The sequence below is a fragment of the Athene noctua genome, chromosome 18 (genome assembly GCF_965140245.1).
Source record: "Athene noctua chromosome 18, bAthNoc1.hap1.1, whole genome shotgun sequence".
Taxonomy (NCBI): Eukaryota; Metazoa; Chordata; class Aves; order Strigiformes; family Strigidae; genus Athene; species Athene noctua.
The window spans coordinates 10,460,707-10,483,097 of NC_134054.1; the positions used below are offsets into that span (position 1 = coordinate 10,460,707).

Sequence of the window (22,391 nt, forward strand, 5' to 3'; positions counted from 1 at the left end):
GTCTCCCCCTCTAAAGACACGGACACAGCAAGCACCACCAAAACACTGCGCAGAGCAGCCTGCTTAAGAGATACCAGCTTCTTGCCTAGTCTAATTTTATAGGGAAAATGTTTCTCCTTGACAATAAACACGGAGACGGAAACCCAAGCAGGTGCCTTGTGCAGCACAAGCCCTTCACGACACGCCACGGCGGCTGGGACAAAATGGCGGCCAGGTGGCGACGCAAGGCACGACGGGACAGCCCAGGCGCTGGCGGGGCTGGCAGGGAGCCCGTCACGTGGGCACGCCCCGCCTCCCGCCGCCGCGGTGCATGCTGGGAGCGCGGAGGCGGTGGCGCCAGGACGGGCGGTGGCGGCCATTTTGTGTCTGTCTCGGTCGGCTCCGTGGGGAGGCTGGGGTGGGCGTTGCGGCGCAGGAGGGACGAGCTCGGCTGTCTCTTTTTTTTGTGTAGGTCGGGGGCGCCACCGCCGCCATGGGCCGTAAGAAGAAGAAGCAGCTGAAGCCTTGGTGCTGGTATCCTTCTGTGTAGGACGAGGCGGGTGTAGGGAGCTGGAGGGAGGGAGGGAGGGGGAGCGGCGCGGCCTAGCCCGGTCCGGTTTCTGTACCGTCCTATCCTATTCTCCCCTCTCCTATACCCCAACCCCGGCTCCTCGCTCTCCTGCGACGGGGCCTTCTCCTCTCGACCCTCGTTACGGTTTGGCTCTGTGCTTGGTCCTGTTCTGTTTCAGTGGTCCTTAGCGTTGGGATGGGGCCTGGTGTGTGCCTTTCCTGTGCTTCTCCTTCCCCCCGTCCCGTGCGGCCTAGCCCGCCCGCTTCCTCCTCCCTTGCTTGAGGCCTCGGCCTCACGTTCGACCCGTAATGCTAGGGCAGGCCGCAGCTTCTCCGGCCGGCTGTCCGTGGCGCTTCTGTCGCCAGGCCCAGCGGGATTGCCGGGGTCGTGGGGAAAATGGAGAACGGTCTTTATCACTCTGGGAGGAAGGGTGTTAACAGAAGAAAACCCTGCCTCTGATAAATAGTTATTCAAGAAGTGGGGCGGATGTGGTTAAAGACTTTTTGAAATGGCTTTTTTTTTTTTATTGACGGGGAGCTTTCAAATTTGTAATTGCTGTATCTGAGTCACATATAATTTCTCAGTATCCAGAAATACCCGTGGATTTTTCTTCGATCACTCCTTCACAATCTGCTTTTTGTTGGGGGTGATTACAGATTTGCTTTTTCTCCCTCTAAAGTATTTCTGCCTAATTAAAATTGTTTAATAAAGGAATTTATAAGTTGCTGTGAGATATTTTACCGGTTGGAAGGCACCTGTGCTTCTATGTTAGATACCAATATATTTAAAGTTTTGGTGGAAGTGAGGGACACGTTGTGTTAACAAGGAATAGATAATAAATACCAAATATGTAATTGTGTTGTTTACGAAGATGTGTGTGGAGTGTTTGCTGAAATATTAATGCTGACCTGCAGAAAAGAAATCGCAGTTGCGTCTTCTGTCGCATAGATGTCCAGAAAGTTCTTCTCTTAAAATCTTTCTGTTTTACAAACAGAGAGTTCTTTAATGCCTGCAGGACATTATCTGGTGTCCTAAGAATCCATAGTTGGATAGCTGAAAAAAGAAATGAATTTTTAACTAAAACCTTTGTTATTTTTTCAAAATGTTAGCTACTTGTTGCTAAATAGGCACTTCTGAGTATTTAGCATCACTTCCTTTTCATGGATTTCAGGTCTATTTCTCCTTTAATGCGTTAGCAACTTTATTTTAATCCTCATGTATGCAGAGAAGGAGTGGGTCCATTTAGAAAGAATTAGGTCGTGAAAAGCACATATCAAAGATTATGGAAGTAATTGATGATTCTGATTGTGTGCACATATCTTGTCATTCTTGTATCTATCTGGAGGGAAATGCTGGATGGCATGAGGGGGAGGTCCATGAAATACGTGTCATGCTTTGAATGCTCAGGTGTTTCCTATGCTTTTTTTTTCTTTAGTAAAAATTACAATGATGCCAATTGTCTCAGTGTTATATAGAAGGTCACTCTCAGGGTTAAATGTTTCCTTAACGGTCTTCAATAGGTATTGTAACAGGGATTTTGATGATGAAAAAATTCTCATACAGCATCAAAAAGCAAAGCACTTTAAATGCCATATATGTCATAAGAAACTGTATACAGGACCTGGTTTAGCTATACATTGCATGCAGGTAAGAAGTTTTACGCTTGCATAAGATTTTTTTGACAGTATCTAAAATTTGAGTTAATAGTGAACTTGAAAAGAAGAGGGGTGTGGGGACTTCCAGTGTCTTAAAAACTGATGAGAAAAAGACAGTGGTGGTCTGTTTCCAGGAGTGCTGCTGTGTCAGCAGTTAATGGAGAGTATGCAGTAGGGCTGTAGGTGTAGGAGTAGTGAAGGAATTGTCTTGGTGTTCAGAAGACAAGTTTATATAAACTGGTTTTAGAACGTAATTGTAGTTAACATCACGATCGGGAAGCATATATCAAGAAAATGCTTGGCCAGAGAGATTTTTCCCATTAAGGGTGTTCCTTTTCTATCTTGAAACTGGTTGAAGAAGACATGGAATCTAACCTGAATTGTGGTCAGGATGATTTTTTTTTTTTCTTCTTCCTTTAGGTACATAAAGAAACAATAGATGCTGTTCCAAATGCTATTCCTGGAAGAACAGACATTGAACTGGAAATCTATGGTATGGAGGGCATTCCAGAAAAAGATATGGAGGAACGAAGGAGGTTACTTGAACAAAAAACTCAGGGTAAAGTATAATCTAACTAGTTACCTGTTATTTCCCTAGTCTGTTTCTTACTGATACTAAGCTGTGTGATAAGAGGTCTCGCTTCTCAGAAAAGTAAGGGTAGGGTTTGATACATTTTCTAAGAGCAGCTCTAGATGTTTGCCAGTCACGTAGAACGTTGAGAAATGTATTTTTTCCTCTTCAGAAGTAGCTGCATGCCAGTGCTACAGCTGTAACAGTTAGCTAATGAATACGGGGGTGGTGATTTTATTTTTGAGGGTAAGGGGAGGAAAGGCCAAAGGTGGTAGAAGCCTGGTGATGCCCAAACATTTAGACTTCTTTGCTGTTTACCTTTGAACTGCTTTGGTTTATTCTGGACAGCACGAAACTGACATGAAGGAAAACCCCCATTTATGTTGAGGGTCATTACAGTGTGAGTCACTTTCCTTCCACTTTTTATTTGTACGTATAGGTAGGCTCACATAGGTTTTTTTCTTTGTAATGCTGTGAATTTTTGAACACACAGATAAGATTCGAATTTTACTATTTTAATTCCATCTAGAATACCCCAGATAAAATTAATTTCATAGAATATAATTTGCCTTTAGTCTGACCATATACACTGTACTCTTTAGCAGAGAGCCAGAAAAAGAAACAACAGGATGATTCTGATGAGTATGAAGATGATGAATCTGCAGCTTCGACTTCATTTCAACCCCAGCAAGTTCAGCCGCAGCAGGGGTACATTCCCCCAATGGCGCAGCCAGGTTTGCCTCCTGTGCCTGGTGCACCAGGGATGCCTCCAGGTAAGGTGATGTTTTAAGGTAGTTACTGAAAAACTGAGCAGAAATGCAGATTGCTGCTTTGTATGCTGAAATAATAATTTGCTCTTTCTAACACTGGGTGATAGAGGTCACAAAATAGTTTTGTGAGGTGCACATAGGCAGTTTCTTCATTTTCTTCCCCCATTCTCTGTGTGAGCACGCATCTTTGAAGTAGATTAAGATATCTAATGTCTGCACTTAAATTGAAGGAATATGATAGTAAGACAGATGAGTACTTTAAACATAAGTCTACCAATGATATTGTGGTATTTTGTAACAAGATTTTGGAAACACGCCAGAAAAGCTGACATATATCTAGAGACTGCTAACATAGAACGGGCAGTTTATACACAGGCCACAAATATAGTGAGGAAAGAATTTTGATAGTGACAGTGAGTGAAAACTGGTCTCTTCTTACTATACTTTCTGTAATGGTAAGGAATGTTCTTTGAGGACTACAAAGGAAATACACATAGTCTTGCAGGACTGAGAACAGTGAATTTCTGTCAGTTTTTCAGATAATCTTTTACATTGTGTTGTTTGTAAGCAGTGTTATTTCAAAAAAAGTGTTCTAGAGCTGCTTGTAAAGCATTTATCCAGTCCAGATTTATTAGATGAGATTTTTCAGTGGGTGTAAGTTGTTGGAATTGTTTACAATTTATTTTTCTTTTAAGGTATACCACCATTAATGGCAGGTGTTCCACCTATGATGCCTGGAATGCCTCCAGTTATGCCTGGAATGCCACCTGGGTGAGTAGCAAGAATGACTTTTAATATTAAGTGTTCATACTTTGCATTTTAAAATGTGACAGAAAAAGTAAAACTAATTAGAAAAATGTGTGTAGGGACCTGTGAACTCTGTAACCTTATTATTAAGACTAACCAAAGAACTGGATGACTGTAAACCAACATTAAAAATATGGTCAAACTGTGAGTTACGTATAAAGTACGTTGCCTTTCTTCTAACTTTGAGTAGTATTATAATAATTTAAAGTTTTATTGTGTTGGTTTAGAGTCTTCTGTGAACCAGTGTTCCTTTATGTATTGCACATATGTTGTGCATCTGGTTATCAGTCATCAACCTAATAGGAAAAAATACTGGATAGTTAAAATTTGTCTTTGTATTTTGGGCAAAAGTAAGTGACTTGTTTTTATGCTTGGTTGGGGTTGACACCGTACCCTATCACAATGTTTTTGGAAAATCACAGTTAGATTTTTGATTTTGTCATAAATTTTCACAGATTACATCAACAGAGAAAATACATGCAGTCATTTTGTGGTGGAAACATGTAAGCATCTCATTAATGTAATTCTAGGTACCTTCATTATGCCATTTTATGTTATGTTTTTTATAAGTTTAAATTGTCTTTCTGAAAACCTCTGAGTATTGCCTAAGAATTGGGGGAAAATGTCTAGTTAGGTTTTGTTATTGTATAATGACTGAAGTTTATATGCTTTATCTAACGTTAGAGAACTGTATGTTATGAGAAATGCATTTTACAAAATATTACAAAAATAGACCTTCAGGAGTTTTAAGAGTGCAGCTCCATGTGCTTGATCCTTTACACTGTAGGATGTACTGCAGGAACTTTGCTTCTAAGTTTTAAAGTTCACTGAGATGAAAGGTTGGTCTCTTCTGAGACAGAAATGTTGTTTTAATAGCCTTTGAATTTAAAAACGTGTCAGTGGAACAGCATGTGGGTGCTCATCACATGACTGTAGCCTTTCTGGGTGGAAATGGAACAGAATTTTATCAGGCTTTCTGGTACTTAAGTCCTTCTTAACTTCAGGTGAATGTAATGTCATTTAGTAAAAGACAAATTAATTTGCCAAAAATTCACTGCACTTTTCTGTGAAATTTTAGGGGAGGATAGTGTGGTGTTACATTATACTCTTACCTAGTTTAACCTAAAATTTAGTTTACTTAACCTGACGATCATTTGTTTAAAAATGAGCAAAGAAGAATTAGGACCTAGGAAGCAACTTTGGTTTTAGTGTGACGCTAGTTCTGGTGCTGTCCTTGTGGTTTCTCAGTCATCTTTCTGGTAGCAACAGGCAGCAAGAATTGAGCATTTTTGGCGGGGGGGCTAACAGATAGTTGTCAAAATGGGTGTCGAGGCTGACTTTGCGTTCTCCAACCATTAACCCAAAAGCAAGGCAATGGTACTATGTTCATTACTGCTTCTGCACTGGCAGTTCCTTTTGTAGCAGTGGTAGGCAAGTTGAGAATAAAAAGACTGGGTAGCAGTTTGCTTCTTAAAATGAATGCTCACCTGTCGATGATGATTTGCTTTGATTTTGAAACAGCAGTGGTGAAGGTGTCTTGACTTTGTCATACAAATAAAAACTGCTTCTTATTGGGGTTTTGGTGTGCAATTGGCTGCTACATATCTGCTTATCTTGCTCACTAAAGTAGTTTATTTCACTTTCCTAATCCGACTTCAAGTGTCTGAAAAAATTTGAGCAAATTTAAGCTAGGCTTGGTTTATTCCCTGCAAAGGGAATAGCTTCCCAATTTAAAAGCACTTAGTGTTTTAGACAGCTTTTTTTTAAAATGAAGTTGCAGCCCTGTGCAGGAAGAATTTGTTTATATTAAAGGTTGTATCTATGGTTTAGATGGGGAACATGTATTAATGTGTAGTATCGTTTAGTAGATAAGGATAACAGGAGTCATTAGGTGCCACCTAAATTTCTGTTTAGGAAACAGACCAATTTTTTTTTTCTCCAGGTAACAGTAGCAAGGGAAAAAGCCCACCCCAAACCTGGTTTGAATATGAAGGAAAAAATAAGCCACAATAAGGACTTCTCGTTTAAAAAAAAAATAAATAAAAAAAAAAAATCCCACTTTTCTATCCTTAGGATAGGGAATATTTACTGTAATTGAAACTCCAGAAGCTTTCTTACCCTTTTGAAACTCCAGAAGCTTTCTTACCCTCTGGTCTCTGCTCTGCTTTTATTAGTGCTTTGTGGATAGTTCTACAGATTTGGCTTGTCTTACCATTCACTAGAGGAAGGGGAATATGTTAAAATAGTATTACGGTGCTTTAATCACAAATACACTTGTGTCAGGAGTAGCAGCACAGGTACAGTGATTTTAGTGTGATTTGAGTTAGCTGGTTTTCCTACTTTCAGATTTTCTGAGTGTACTAACATTGAGGTCCTTGGAACACTTTGCTTGAAACTAGTAGCCTGAAATAGATTTCAAGAGAGACAGCAGTTCTGGAAATCTGATAATAGTGGAAGCAAAAACCTGAGGAATGAAAGTTCAAATGAAAAGTGTTTTGGGGTTTTCTAGGGGTGGGGTTTGGGTTTTTTTGGTGAAAAAACATTTCTAACTGTGGAGTCAGCTGGTTTTGAATTGCCTTTGTGGAGAGCTTTTTGAAATTGTTTACCATAATTTTTTGTCTGATACAGGTATGTGCCAATTGACTTAACAGTTTATCATGAATGTTCATACCAGTGCTCATTTTCTGTTTAATAGGATGATGCCGATGGGTGGAATGATGCCTCCTGGGCCAGGAATACCACCTCTTATGCCTGGTATGCCACCAGGTAGGTCAGGGTTGTTGAGCTCGTATTACGGTGAGAGCTGAATTATATTCTTTCCACTAAGATTTAGGATTTATGTAAAGAATATATAGACTTAGACCACCACCCTGATGTGGTTTGATTGCCACAGAAGCCCCTCTTTTGCATCGATAAAGGGCTGATCTGTGGCTTTTGTTTATAAATAATTACTTGTGTTTGGTACCATTTTGAAGGTTAAAAATAGAATATAGTTTTCTGTCCCAATTGTACTTTCTCTGGCTTTTGTGTTGCATAGTCTCTCTTCACTCCTTTTTGTAATGTCTGTGTCTGCACCCGGAAAATCATAATGATTGAAAGCGTGAGCAATGAGAAATACCCAAGTAATGAACCTGCTGTGTGAAGAAACTAACTGCAGTTTGGGTCTCTTACCATAACTAGAAGAGATGTTTCTTGAGCTTGTGCAGCTCTTAAGCAGCATTAAGTTTTGAGAGTGTTCCACCTGACCAGCAGCTCTGCTGTAATGGCTTGAGGTTTGCTGGTTCGCCTGCATTTCTCACTGGAGGAGGAGGCAAGGCAGTGAGACAGTCACAGCCTAGTTGTGCTGTGCAGTAATATGATGGAACTCAGGGGAACTGTTAACTTGCCATCTCTGAACCTCTCCTGGAGCCCCGCGTATATGAAGTACATGTATTGTGATGATGGGCTACAAAAGCCTTGTGTCACTGTTCCACTGTGCTAAACACCCACAGCAAAGCTGATCTGTTTTCATCAAATTTCTGATACCGTTCATAATGGCTGAATCTTTTGGATTTTGTAACAGTTCTACCCGTGCACTTGGCAGCATAGGTGCAGTGTGTTGGAAACAGTCACTGCGTTAATTGCATTGATTAATTGAGAGCATATAAACTCTGTGAATGAAAGTCTAGTAGAAAACACAATTCAGTATTGCTCTGAAGTGTTTGAGGTTGCTGCCTATGCATGGACACCTGTTGGTGACTGCTGGCATTACCCTTTGTTGTGTTTTATTTTACCGCTGCCTTAAAAAAAATATATCTTCCTTGGGACACTCTTTGTTCTAACCAGTGCTGTGAACAGAATCCTCTGAAGGAGTATTCTTATTTCCTTCAGCTGAATTTGTTACGGATTGTTTGTGGTTTGTAGGTATGCCGCCTCCTGTTGGTCCTCGTCCTGGGATGCCCCCAATGACACAAGCACAGCCTGTTACAGCCCCGGGCATTCTTAACAGGCCTCCAGCTCCTGCTGCATCGGCACCTACCCCCCAGCCCCCAGTTACTAAACCACTCTTCCCAAGTGCGGGGCAGGTAAGGTATCTCATACCTTGGAATCTACTGTTACATTCTTCAAATTGCCACTGTGTCGACAGTGCCTATTCTTTATTATTGAGGAGGCCTGAGAAATGACTGGTCAAGTTTCTTGCTTGTATTGATTCTTAAGTTTAATTCAGTGTAGTGTTTGAATGAATTTTAAAAGATTCTTTTGTTTGTCTTATAACAGCCATGAAACTAGACAGAAGTTCTGTAAGCACGTGGGGAAGAAAGGAATAGGCAAAAGACTTCTTTCTTTAATCCCTTTAGTTTGTCATTTATAAGGGTGCTTTTGGGTGGGTGAAGGGATGTGTTTGTCAGCTACAGGAATCTGATTGTGTAGAACTTTACCTAAAATATCCAGAGTATGAATCTTGATGTGACTTGTTCTCTCCTATTCTTTTCATAATGGCCTCTCTACCCATAGATGGACTAATTTATTATATAGTTTTGTTAAACTAGTTAAATGTTGCCTTAATTAGGAGGTTTCTTACTTTAAAAAGTTTAGGAGTAAGTTAAGGTAGTAAAAATTTGTTTATATGTTTTGGGGAGGGAAGTGGGGAATTGATAGATGGCTTGTGACCTCTACCCTTTGATTGCACTGGTTGTGTATAAGTCCTGAAGTTTTTACTTGCTTTCTAGTATGTTGCAGAAACCTTCATAGTGTACTATTTGCATTTTGGACTTCTGCAGGGAAGATACTAGTTTACAACTCGGTTCTTTCATAAGAAGGGACTTAGCATAAGAAATCCTTTCATCTGGATACTTTCCACCCATTTGTTTGGAGACTTTTCACTGTTTCCTTTCTTTTATGCTACAGATGGGGACACCTGTCACAAGCTCAAGTGCAGCTTCCTCCAATTCAGAAAGTCTGTCAGCATCTTCTAACGCTCTGTTTCCTAGCACAGCACAAGTACGCAGGAAGTCACAGTTAAAAACAAATTGCTTTGCAACTTAACCCTTTGGACCGTTCTGTAAAATCTAAAATTGACTAAACATCTTCAGATAATTTACGTTATATTCCTGATTATGTTTAGCTGTTAAAACTGCAGTCCTTGATTGTGAGTTGCATCTTACTAGAAATCAGCATGTCAAAGTGCCCAATTTTTCTTAGTGTGAAAGAATGAAATGTTACATCCTGGTTCTAAAGGGTTAAAAAAGCATGAAAGCAGTTAAATGCATTTTAGTGGGCAGCGGTTAGCTTGATGCATGGTGAAGGCTTTTTAGTTGTTGTTGTTTAATATGGTACATCATAATAGATGGAATTTTGTAATTTGCATTATGTGCAAAAACCTGAAATATTTTTTGTTTTGATTGGGAAGTTCAGATAAGTGTAAATGTACAGTGACTAGAAACAAAATGTACAGTGACTAGAAACAAAAGCAATCTTGTAACTAAAGCTTGCTTTGGAGATTACTGCATCTTCAGAGAAAGCCTGGTAAACCAAACTTTTCTAGTCTAACAATTTAAGAAATAAGTAGGAAAGATGAGATGGTAGAATCTGTAGTGGACCTCATCTCTGCCTTCAGTTGATTTTTTATTTACAAGAGAGATTAAAGATCTGTAGAGACCTTTAGAGTCTCTACAGACCTGTAGAGACGCTGTAGAGTACTTTGTGAAAATATTGCAGTGTTTTTATAGAGAGAGTGCTTAAAACAAAAACCCTGACGCAATAGAGCTTTCTTAAATATTTAAAACATTTTTTAAATACCTATTTTTAATGAATACTAACACTTCAAGCTGTACTCTAAACTAATGGTTGCTATGCTGATAATTTAGTGAGAGAACAATGAATTTATACTTAAAGGCTCTTAATAAAACAGTGAATTGGGAAGGATTTAGACATTTACCAAACTATATATTTGAGGTAAAAATTTTGGTAGTGGGGGGTGTTGTTGTTGTTTTTGTTCCTTTTTTCTAGTTGTGGCTTTTGACCTGCAAATTTTAGACTTTCCAGTGTGTGTGTGTATGTTTGTATATACTGGGTTTTATTTCGTCTTGTTTTCAGTTGCTCTAGTATGCGATAAGGCTGAACTTTACTTTTGTCAAGCTTGTTTTAATTATATGTATCTCGCTGAAAGGTTTCAGAGGTCTGACAGACATCATTTAAGTGTTCTTACGCTTTGAGAAATAAATATTGATCTATCTCTGTGTTTCACAGGCTGCAGCAGCTGTTCCAGGTCCAGTTGGTACTGATTTCAAACCTTTGAATTCTACACCTGCAACAACAACAGAGCCCCCAAAACCTACATTCCCTGCTTACACACAGTCTACAGCCTCAACCACTAGCACGACAAACAGCACTGCAGCTAAACCAGCTACATCTATAACAAGTAAGCCTGCTACCCTCACAACAACCAGTGCAACCAGTAAGTTGATCCATCCAGATGAGGATATATCACTGGTAAGTTAAAATATTTTAATTATCTTACTGAAAAATGCAATTTATGATGATATGGCTGATTGAATAGAATGTCTTCTCTGCTCTGCATTATGCATGTTTTAATAATGATGAGAGTGTAAACTGCTAGATTAATGTAACAGAACTATGCATTGAGAAAATCCTTCTGTTGCAAGGTGGTGATGGGCATATTGCAGAGATCTTGCTGCAGATCTAAGCCTTATTTTTGTTGGTGATAGGAAACTACTGAACCCAAAGTATAATTTGGACTTTTTCTGCATGTGACTTAAGCTTGAAGTTAAACACACTAATGAGCATAGGCTAAAAGACTTAACAGTATGAAGTAGTCTTGGTGCTATTACAGCACTCAGAAATATGGAATTTATGGATTAAACGAATTTTAATTTCAATTCAGGTATCTTTAGATTGTGTTTGTCTTTTTTTGTCTCAACTTGTTATGAGGAAGAAGGGAAGAGGAGAACTTGGGTTGTGTGCGAAATGCTAGATGGCCAGTGTTAATACAGTACCTTTGAAGGAAGGGGGAAAAATCCAAATGCTGCTGTGTAGTGTTACTGGTAGCAGTCTTTGAACTTGTACGGTAGTTGAAATAGTTTAGTACTTGTAATTGTTACACTTTTATTTACTGTGCTTTTTGTGAGTTTTAGTCTTAACGTGTTACGGTTGTCTGTTCCTGATTTTAGGAAGAGAGAAGGGCACAGTTGCCTAAGTATCAGCGCAATCTTCCTCGACCGGGACAGGCTCCCTTGGGTAATCCACCAGTTGGACCAATTGGAGGTATGATGCCACCACAGCCAGGAATTCCTCCACAACAACAAGGAATGAGACCTCCCATGCCACCTCATGGTAATCATAAATTTCCCAGCTTTCTTTTCTTGAAAAGATTTTTCTTTGGTATAAACTTTTTTTAAAACTTGGAATGGCATATACTGGTGAGGGGGTGTGAAGCTTTTCACAAAATGCAACTTTGCCTCTTATTTAAAAGAAAAAATAAATTCTTCTTTGCATCTTAAATGTTCTGTTTATAGGTCAGTATGGTGCTCATCACCAGGGCATGCCAGGATATCTTCCTGGAGCGATGCCTCCATACGGTCAGGGACCTCCAATGGTGCCCCCTTACCAAAGTGGACCTCCTCGACCTCCAATGGGCATGAGACCTCCTGTAATGTCGCAAGGTGGCCGCTACTGATGCTACTACACACGCTCTAATAGGTTTGGAGATTAAACCTTTTCTCATCTTGTGCTGTTAATATAGCCGAGCTTCCGTCAATTAAAGCTTCATTGTGACTTTAAAAAAATAAGTATCTTCCCACATGCAAGGAGCTATTGGACATTCTTATTTTACACGGGAAAAATTATTTGGAATAATAACAGGAACTTTTCCTGATGTTGCAATTTATACTGTATGGCTTCTTTTTCATGTTTCATCTAGGTTTTTAGAAGTGAAGTATAGTAAATATGGTTCGTTAAATTGTGAAGGCGCTGGAATTACATGAACATACCACCTTAAAGGCAAGTTCTGTAACATTATGTTGCTATTTGTGAAATGATGCCTTCACAGCACTTCAAGTGCTGTTGGACTTCATGTCCCCAACATAGTTTGGTGAGGGCTGTAACTGTTCCCAACTACTTGTACATTTAAGTCTGAACTTGTAACAATATTTAATGTATTTAGAGTTCTTCCTGTTTCAGGGTTTAAGTAAACTGACCCACTAAGGTCGTGTGACTTTTCTGTACTGTTATAAACTTCATTGTAATAAAAGAAGAGAAAAATTTATATGCCTTTTTATTCATGACCAGCTGTGGACAACTGCCTGAAAGGTTTGTACAGATGCATGCCATGGTAGCTATTGGTGTAATGAACACAGTTATTGGTGCTGTTTTGATAAAATCTGAATTCCTTGTTCTAAAATTAAGTCACTCCTTAGCTGCACGTCGAAGTAGACAAAGACCTGTACACTTATTAACTGACTCCTCAAAAACGAAGCTGCAGGAGGCACATCTTAACTGTTGGTTGTAACTTCTCATAATGCATATGTTTCTTTATTTGTGCTTTCTTGTCCTCAATAAATTTCAAATGATTTCTAGTCCTGGCACTTACTTGTAGGATGTAAAAGTGATTGCTCTAAGATGCATCCTAGTGCCAGATGTGTCCTGTTAGTTCACTCTTCGACTGTTTTTAATGTGCAAATGCATATGAATTTCAGGAGCAAATATTTAGATGAAGATTTCTAGAAGCTTAGGTGCATGTCACATGGGTGAGTGACTTCCAGTTGATGTTGTATTGAAGTTGACCTGCAAAAGAGAAAAAGTAGCTTGACCACACTCAGTGTATGAGAGAGAGAGAGCAGGCAAGAGGAATATGTTATATGATGTATTTTTGCTTTAAACATTCAGAATTTCAGATCTCAAGAGAATCTAAAAGATGAATCATCCATTGTGTCCTATGGTCAGATGTGACAGTTTCTTGAGCCATGTAATGGAAGTGCCTAGAGTAAGAGACCTTTTTATCAGTTCTCATAATTGCAGTTATCAAAAGAGGTCCTCCCCATATGTATTAATCATCTGTTTATAAGAGCAGAGTGATAAATTACTGTCAAGGTTGTAATTCTCTGAACGTCTAACACCACTGTGTTAGAATGCTGTGTTTCTGGTGAGAATGAAGATGTAGAAGGAGACTTTTTGTAGGGATGTGAGGGCTTCCCTGGTCTCTTCACACCAGGGGAATAAAGGAGTGGTGAATTTTTCATTTGCAGGTCAACTTTAAATACATGTTCCAGCCTCAAGCCTTATCTGTGCAATTTTAATTCATGGGGATATCTCTTCTTTTAGGGTAGATTAGAAAGATTATCAGCATTTTTGTGTTGATTTATGTTCCATAGATGTTTTGATGGTGGATTTTTTTCCACTTAATACTGAGCATTTTGGCTCTCTTTCAAGAAACTCTTGGGGTTTTGTAGCTGCACTTAAGTACTTTATGTGGCTTTATTCTGTACTGTCTCTTAATATTCCCGAAATACAGTGCAGCTAAAATACTACATTATCTCTCAGCTTCAAACCTGGGGTCATGGCATGGCTCATAAAAGCACTAGAGCATCCAGTATGCTCCAACAGCAGCTGAATGGCCTTAGTTTAACCATTAAGAATTATCGGGCACTTTTTCTGAAGTGAATAGCAGTTTTAAGACCATAACTCCAAGCCTCTGTTGAGAAGCAGTTCTCTCTGATCACTGGTTTCTGCTGATCACCTGTCAGATGTGCAGTATTTGGCTTGCAAATGTGCTGAGTGGGCCTTGATGTCAGATCTTTTGTTAGCTCTTCATCTTGCTTTACACATGAGTCTAACAGATAAAACTGTTTTGCTTGGGCAATGCTTTTATACTCTGGTTTTCTTCCGGTTTTCCTTAATAAGGATAATTACAAAACCAAACACTGGAGAGATTTTTACAGTGTCTTACATTCATCCTTTATTTAATACTACACGTAAAATTCCTTATAAATTGATCTTAACTTCTGCTTTTAAAACTATAGAACCTCTTGCTTTTTCTGAAGATCATAGAGCTGCTGTAAGGATGCTTTGCCCTACTGCCCCTAGTAAAATAAATACCTTCTCCCTTCAGTGTCTTTCTGTAACTCATTGGTATGTTGTTTTCAGACCCTGACTTCCTAGGATCAATATTTGAAAATCTTACTGCATGTACTGTTAACTCAGCATATTCTGCAAGTTGTATTAAGAGTTTTCCTCTTAAATAGTGTATGTCTTGTTGCAATAATAGTGCCATTTTGTAGCTAATACTACATAGATTCGTAACTTGTACACATTTTAAGATTGAACTTTCCTTAGTAGTAATGTTATAATAATCCTTCAACTAAGTACTGCCACATATTATTTGTATGGTACTCTTAATAATCCTCAGCAAGCAGGTGAACAGTTTTTCCATGGTTTTTCACGTGGATACTTACTTTCCTGCTCCTGTCATTTCTGTGCTGTAAGACCTGTGATGTGGCTATCTTTAGTTACTCTTCTGTCTCCTGTGTGTACTCTTCTGTAAACAGGCAGGTATTTCAGTGCATATGTTGTCTGTTGGTGCCTGCCTTCATTTCTTTGGATACTGCTTCTTAATGTTCAGAGAGTTGGATTTATGGTGCATTTTCCCAAAAAGAGGAAAAAATACTTTGAATGTAGTAATTGCTTGTATAAAGACTAAGGCTTGGTTTACAGTGCAAAGTTTAATCGACGTAGTTGTGCCAGCAAAATCCCTAATGTAATGCAGCCATGCAGACAGTTTTTTGCTTTAGTTAATCTCTCCCTGGAAAGAGATTGCAGAAACTTTTATGATTACAGAAAAGCATCTCTCATATCGGTTGCAGGACTGTAGTAATATAATTATGTAGGCAGAAGCTTTGTTTTTCATTTGTTGTGTAGATTTGCCATGGCAGATCTTACAGTGAAATTAAAACTTGCAAGTGGGTTTTGATCAATCTTTAAATTAGTATGTAATGCAAATGTTGAATTAAAAAAAAAACAGGCTGCAAGAAAATGCTCAGACACAGATGGGAAAATATGTTTAGCAAAATACTTAGAATTTATGACATCTAGGACTTGTTGTAAATGTTCTAAATTACTTTATGCATGGTCTCTCAGTATGACTGTGAGAGGCTTGTCTTGTATCTGCTGATTTTTAGAGTAAAAGGGATGAGACTGACATGAAAGAACCTTGGAAAAGCCTGGGCTAGTTTTTCAGAAGTCTTGATATGACTGTTTTGTATTGCCTCTAGAATATCTTTCTGCCTTTGGCAAAGGTTGCTTTAAATAAAATCTTGAAAATTTAGCTGGCTTATGTGGACTAAAAATACTGTCTTCTGGAACTTTCTGGATTTTTTTTTTCTCCACAGATGAGATTTTTAGGTGCTAATAATAAATTTGAGGCTGGGATGTATATCTAATAATTTCAGTGGATAACTATTCCTCGCTCTGTGCATGCATGGGAGAATACAAACAAGCTTCTAGAAACATATTCAGCTGCATCTGCCTTCTATGGTTTCTGCAATTATTTTAAGCGTACAGAGCTCTTGAACATAGAACTGTATAACTTCCTTAAAACTGGGATAAAATTGAACGGAATATATAACCTGCAGTTATTTTATAGGAATCAAGGAATTCTGCATACAAGATAAAAAATAAAATATCAAGATTACTTCAGTTTTATAAACAGCAAGAAGGGCATTATGACTCTTCAGTTAAATTGAGACTCTGATGTACCAGTCCATGAGCTGGGGCTGCAATTTAAACTGATGACACTTAATAGTAAATGTCTTAATAATTGTACTGGTCTAGCTTCTACATAAATACTAAAGTGAGGGTGAACATTTTCAGTGGCTGATGGAATCTTTAACTACTTTTTGTGAACTAGTACAATAAATACTATCAGTTATGGGAAAAATGCCCCAAGACAACTGACTTATGTTCCATTGATCAAGATACAAAGCAAAACAAACTGTCTAATTCAGAAATAGCTACCAACTGTAAAATTTTTGTTTAGGCCTAACAAAATAGGTGCTATAGCAGTCATTTTCTTTTGTTTGCTTGATCACTGGAATTTTGATAACTTTGAATGCATGTCTTTCACTTAATTGGGTCATGTTTTTTCTAAAATTTAAATTTTTCTTCTTCCTATAGCCCTGCCATAGGACAGGCTGAGGCAGAGTCTCAGTGTTGCCCTGTTCAGTCTGAGGCAAGTGGGATTTATTTTATTCATTCTGGGGGCTTTCACAGCTTTATGGCTGTTGGATATTTATGTCCCCAAACTTGCAGCAAGTTTGGTGAAGGCCCCTAAATTTATTTTAATTTAGGTTTTTTATTCTCTTTTGGTAGATGGGCTCTATATTAATATTTATCTTTTTATTATTGTGTTTTTAAGAGTTTTAGGGGGAGGGAACATGTTTTAAGATGTTTGGGTACCTTTTCTCTTAAGGGAAGGCATTTCCTTCAAGGCTGCTCAGATAGTCCTTCAGCCACACTGCCCCCCTCCCCCTCTTCCCTTGCATTGCGTTTGTGCTGTATTTGTTTTTGGTTTCAGTAATGTGACTTTGTGTAGTCTCTGAACTAGTGGCATGTAAATACCAATTACTAATGTTTCCTCTTCTGGGGAGATTTATTTGTTGAAATACTTAAAATGCTTAGGTTTTAACTAGTAAGTGACATTTATAGTCACAAAATTGTGTAGCCTAAATTGCAGAATACAGTTTCTTTGGAGGAGGTTAAGATGTTAATACTGCTGCGTATGTAAGATGCACCACAACAAATATTAATGTAGAGCCCTATGAAGAAATAGATTCAAGTTGGTAAAGTAGAATAGAAGAATGAGAAATGGAAGCTGTAGATTTTTCAGTTTGTCAGTTTCAGGGAAAATCTTTTGTCAGATCTCAAATACACCAAATTTGACAATATTTTGTCTGTTACGACAATACTGAAAGTCAGCGCTTTTTTGAAACCTTGTGGAATTCTCTTGCATAGTCAAAATTTGCTTAGGTATATGTTTATCTGAAGTTCGGTCTTTCACAAAGTGACTAGCAAAAAATTCTACCCTTTGTGAAGAAAAATGAGCTTTGGTGTTGCTGCTCACTGTTGCAGATATATTGGCTTTGAATGCTTGAGGTTGCTTAAAGACAACTTCAGCTTCAGAAGAACAGGTTCTGTTCAAGGAGGTCTTGTGGCCTATCAGCAGTGAAAAAGAAAATTAACAAACATTGGAGTCGGGATTTATAACGTCTTTTAAATTTTTGAGATCTTTTTAAAATCTGTGATGTTTTTTGATGAGCATAGACTATTTCGTTTCTTCAGGATTTTGCTACATGACCCCCAGTTGTGATTTTCAGTAATTTTAATTAAAGGATAGAGTGGTAATTCTTAACTTAGAAGAGTGGATTTCATGATGTGCTCTTCTTTGTTTGTACTCTACCTTTTGCATTTTTCCTGTAGAAGGCCCCCGTAAATAGTCTAGTCTGATTGGAAAATTGACATGTCTTCTGTTGACTGTTTCGAATTATTACTGAGCTTGGTGTTGCTTTTCTAATCTTCGTTGTGGTGCTACCCTTGATAACAGTGAAGGTGAGAACGACACTTCAAGATACACTACTGCAACTAGTATTTGTTTCACCTTTTAGTCTATAGGAGCATTTGGCTTAGTTCTTATTTCTGTAGAATGTCCAAGAAAACCATTTAACCAAAAATAATAAACAGTATGGCTTGTACTTTATGAATCTCTTAGAGACTCACAATGAAAAATGGGCAAATTTCAAATGCCTGACAATGAAGTTTGTTACCAGTTTCCATTTAAGACCGATGCAGCACTAGGTAGTTTTTAATCTTAACTACTCACAGTCAGCTTGTCATCAAGCACACATAGCTGAAGTTCAGATCTGTATGCAGTCTTGTGTCCAGTGGAGTACCCTACTTAGATCCACACTTGGGTTATATCTTACAAATTGATGATCCCTGGTGAGAGCCAGAAGTTTTCAAATTCAGAGAAACTGCTTTGATCTGTTTTTGTTGAAGATAGGTTTGACATGTCCATGGAAAAGATGTCTCCAAAATGCAGTTCCTCTTTTCACTGTGACATTATTTAAGCTCTGCGTACTGATACTTTTGAGCAAGTGAACCATTCCTTTGTGTTTTGATATGTTTGTGAGCAAAATAGAGCATATCTCAGAACCATGTCTCCATAGATTTATTTTTTTTCTTGAAGCTACTTTTAGACAATTTGAAGATCAGTTTCACACTATCTACTTCTGAAAGATGCATTTGACATTGAGACAGTTCTGTGGGGTTTTACTGTATGAATTAAAAGGGGGTTTTGACTCTGGGTTTTGCTGCTATGCTGCAAATACTGCTTGTAACTTCTGGTGGGTAGTTCACACATCCTTCACCTCTATCCTTTACAGTGCGGCCCTTTCTGTAAAGGACTGGACAGGACAGGTCTTTTTTGTTCCTTCTTTGGGAGTTGGTAGTTTTAGCAGGTTATATCTGTGTTACTCTGATGTTACCACAGACTCATGTATGTCCTTAAATTTGCAGCAAGTAATGATGTGCATTTTTCTTTTGCTTTATGTTTTGTCTTTAAAAGGTACATGTGCAAGTGCTACTGTCTTTCTAGTCACAAGGATAGCATAATGGCTCTGTGCTTTTTGCTGAGAGTATTTCCTCAGCTGTTAGACCAGCTGGCCTGTCATCTCTTTAAAACAACTGGAAAAATTTTCATCTAGTGCAAATGGTTCATGTTTTGCTCTTTTTGTGAAATTCTGTTAGTGATGTTTTTCTCCCTGCCTCCTTGTGTGGATCTAAGGGGGATAAGTAAAAACCCCTGTAAACGAGATCTCTTTATTTTGAGGGATGGTAGTGTGTTTTTACACAGACTGCTGCAGTAGTGTCAGTCACAAAGTTGTACATCTCACTGACTGTGGAATTTCTTTTCTAATGATAGTATTTTAGTGACTTGACTTTTATAGATATTAATGTAAGTAGGTCTTGGCAAGTTTGAGGGTTTTTTAAGCTCAAGTAGAGGTACATGACTTTTTTTTTTAAAAGGGCAAGAATTACTGATATTCTGCTAAACTTGGTGAATTTGCACCCTCTGTTTTTAACAAGAGAAGTGATTGGGAGATGTGGCAAATAAAATAGGTACCACACATGAAATTTTGGGTTGCGTTATAATTGTGTGATGAGTTCATAATGTGTTCTGTGCCTTGCCTAATAAAGATTTTAGCCCTTAAAAACTCTGAGGAATGGGCTACCTTCAGAAGAACTTTTTAGAAAAGTGTGTACCCTTGCAATCAAAATAATCAGACCAATGAAGTAATGGGTAGTGACTGGCTTCTGTAAAAATGCAGCTATCAGTGACTGCCCTATTTTTCTGTAATAGTCGGAGTAGGTAGAGTAAGAAAAATTTTGAGGTATACTTTGAAGGGATCATGAATAGAATTGAGGTGATTCTGAAGCGTAATGTATACAACATTCTTTCTGAAGTTCTGAAAAACGTTGTGAGAGTTTTCTTACACACTGTAAACAGCAAGTTTATGCAGGCTTTTGATTGTCAAGAGTACAGATTCTCATTAAAGCTCCACTAGAAGAAAATACAGTTCAAGTACAGTATTTGTAGATTTTGTTGTATAGTTGACTACTTTTTTACCTTTGTCATGAATGTCTGTTTGAGGGAGCCAGGCACTTTAACTTGCTGCTTTTGCGGACAGCCATATCCTGTCATGAACCACAGGATCCAGGATGTTCTCCTCAGTTGTTTGTTCTTAGCATCCTGATGAGTCAGTATTGACTATCCATGGTATGAACTGTCTGTGAGGGTTGGTATTTATACACCTGAACACTGTTGTGAATAGTGAAGTGCTTGCACCTTCTGAACAAGTTTACAATAACTTGTTTTACGGGCTTTCTTACAGTAGGAACAATCAGCAACACTGCTGTTCTAATGATGATGAATTTAACTTCTCCATAAATATTGTTTTGAACTTACCTCAAGGTTTTTCTTTCTCAAGGATTTAAAGAAGTTAAAAAGTTTTTGGAAAATAGTAGAATTCTAATGCCAGTATCATCTTAACTAAAACAGTCAAACACACAACTTTGAGAGCTTGAAAGCTTCCTTGAAAGCTTCTCTTGTTAGCAGTTAAAGCATATCTGTTAGATAACTGCCTTATACCAAATTCAGACTTATGACATCTCAAATTGCATTTCTTAAATTTTGTCTAAATCCTAACTAAGTTCCCAGGTGCTATTCAGAAAGGGGGTGTATTTAGAATTCAAACTTCTGCTGCCCTTAGTAGCCAGTAGGTATAAATGGCTTCCACTAACAGCAGTTCCGAAATACCAGAAATTAATGCCATACAACCAAAACAAGCTATTTCCCTGTCTCCCAATTCAGAAAGTTACGTAATGCTTTGAGATAAAAGGTATCATGCAGAGCTTTTTTTCTTTCTCTTTTTTCATTGAGTTACTTGCATATATGTTACTTGCACTGAATTCTTTAGCTTCTTTCCCATAAATTTTAGTGGAAGAAAATACATTTTGCCCTTTCATTTGTAAAGTCTAGAATAAGAAAACACTGTATGAGACTGTTTAATGAAGGAACCTGGCAATGTAAGTATTGTAATTTCCTTTATGTTTGTGGTAGGCAACAAGATTACCTTGTTAAAATTCTGGCTTCTGTATGAAAAATATCAGAAAAGTAAGGGCAAATTGAAAGAAGTTTTATAGTTGCCTTTACTTCATATGCTTTTCTTAAGCAACAAATTGCAGTAATTGAAGTTTGGCAGCTTTTTAAATGAAAAACTAAATTATGGGTTGAACTCCTTGGTTTAATACAATTTGTGTTTCTGTTAACTAGCAGCAGAATTTCAGCATTTGCTACTTACTGGTAGAGAAGAAAAATTCCACAGCACTGCCAGTACAGGTTAGTTTAATCTGTAAGTACCTGATGTTCCTATTTGAAATAATTTGTTCAAATGATACCACTTAAATACATGAGGGGAATTTTGGTCTCTGAAATGTGAATGTATCTGTTATCTACTACTGTTTTCAGTAGTGAGTGAACGTGTAGGGTTTTTTTAAGATCTTAACGGTTTTAACTACACTTGTGGGTAGGTAATATCTGCAAGCACTTTTAAGGAAAATTTAATACGGAACCTTAACAAATAGCTGTCGGTGTTACTGTAAAGCGTGAAGATCTAAAGGTGAAGTCACTTCTTCAGTAACGCACCTATTATAAAAGAGGCTGTTTTATCAGTGAACCAATTATAGGATACTATATTGTGTTGGGGAATGAGCATTTATGTAAGAATCTGTAGCAGTAATGTAATCTTTCTTTGATTTTTCTTTAGCTATTGCTAATTACTGTCTCCTACCAACAGATTTTTACTTTGTTAGGCCTGTAAGCCAGGAGCTTGACTTTTTTGTTGCTAGCCCATTTCAGCACTTCAGAGGCTACCTACAAATGTGGTTTTGCCCCACTGTTTCATCATACTCCAGAGTTACTGCTCTGCCTCTCTTTTTCTTCTGTTGTATTTCATATTCCTGGAAAATTTGGCATTTTATTTTGATTTTATAGAACATTTTACACCTTAAAAGAAAATAGGAGAGGTTCTTTGTGATTGGATGAAAGATGCAACCTTCTCTGGAAGAGCTGCATACATTTGTTTTTATTTAAGCTTTGTGTATGTACTTCATTTCTACACATTAGCACAGGAGATGAAAACTTTGTGCTGTAGCACATAGCGTAGTTTGACAGCTGGATGAGTTGTAAAACCCTGTTCTTTTAATTCCCTTCTTAAAGACATGTTAGCAAACTGAATCTGAGGGGCTTTTGACGTCATTGGTGGAATTGGGAAGATCATACTAGTGTGGTAGCTGAACAGACAAGACACTTCAGATTTGCCAGCTCATGTGAATGGTGTAGAGCAGTTTCATCAGCAACTTAACGCTTCTAGAAGTATTGTTTGGTTTAGAATTTTGAAATCTTATGTGACACTGCAGAATTCATCATACTA

At 38.1% G+C, this 22,391-nt stretch overlaps 1 protein-coding gene across 7 annotated transcripts; it reads left to right on the top strand.

Annotated features, from left to right (window-relative positions):
• Positions 1–335: 335 nt before the first annotated feature.
• Positions 336–12,926, top strand: ZNF207 (zinc finger protein 207). 7 transcript variants are annotated; one of them, XM_074922316.1, is made up of 12 exons: positions 336–513; positions 2,071–2,197; positions 2,626–2,764; positions 3,379–3,549; positions 4,242–4,317; positions 4,809–4,856; positions 7,049–7,119; positions 8,257–8,417; positions 9,241–9,333; positions 10,582–10,824; positions 11,523–11,685; positions 11,868–12,926. In XM_074922316.1, the coding sequence occupies exons 1-12, from the start codon at positions 473–475 to the stop codon at positions 12,026–12,028; spliced, it is 1,494 nt and encodes a 497-aa protein (XP_074778417.1). In that variant the 5' UTR covers positions 336–472; the 3' UTR covers positions 12,029–12,926. The 7 variants fall into 7 exon arrangements, with proteins under 7 accessions (XP_074778417.1, XP_074778418.1, XP_074778421.1 ...); XM_074922317.1 differs by having other exon boundaries at positions 3,382–3,549; XM_074922320.1 differs by lacking the exon at positions 9,241–9,333.
• Positions 12,927–22,391: the final 9,465 nt, after the last annotated feature.

What these genes read in the sequence shown, in the direction of transcription:
- ZNF207 (XM_074922316.1), top strand. Translation starts at nt 473, where the DNA reads ATGGGCCGTAAGAAGAAGAAGCAGCTGAAGCCTTGGTGCTG. An exon ending in TATGCCTGGTATGCCACCAG is followed by an intron (nt 7,120 to 8,256) that starts GTAGGTCAGGGT and finishes TGTGGTTTGTAG; the next exon opens with GTATGCCGCCTCCTGTTGGT. An exon ending in CAGATGAGGATATATCACTG is followed by an intron (nt 10,825 to 11,522) that starts GTAAGTTAAAAT and finishes TCCTGATTTTAG; the next exon opens with GAAGAGAGAAGGGCACAGTT.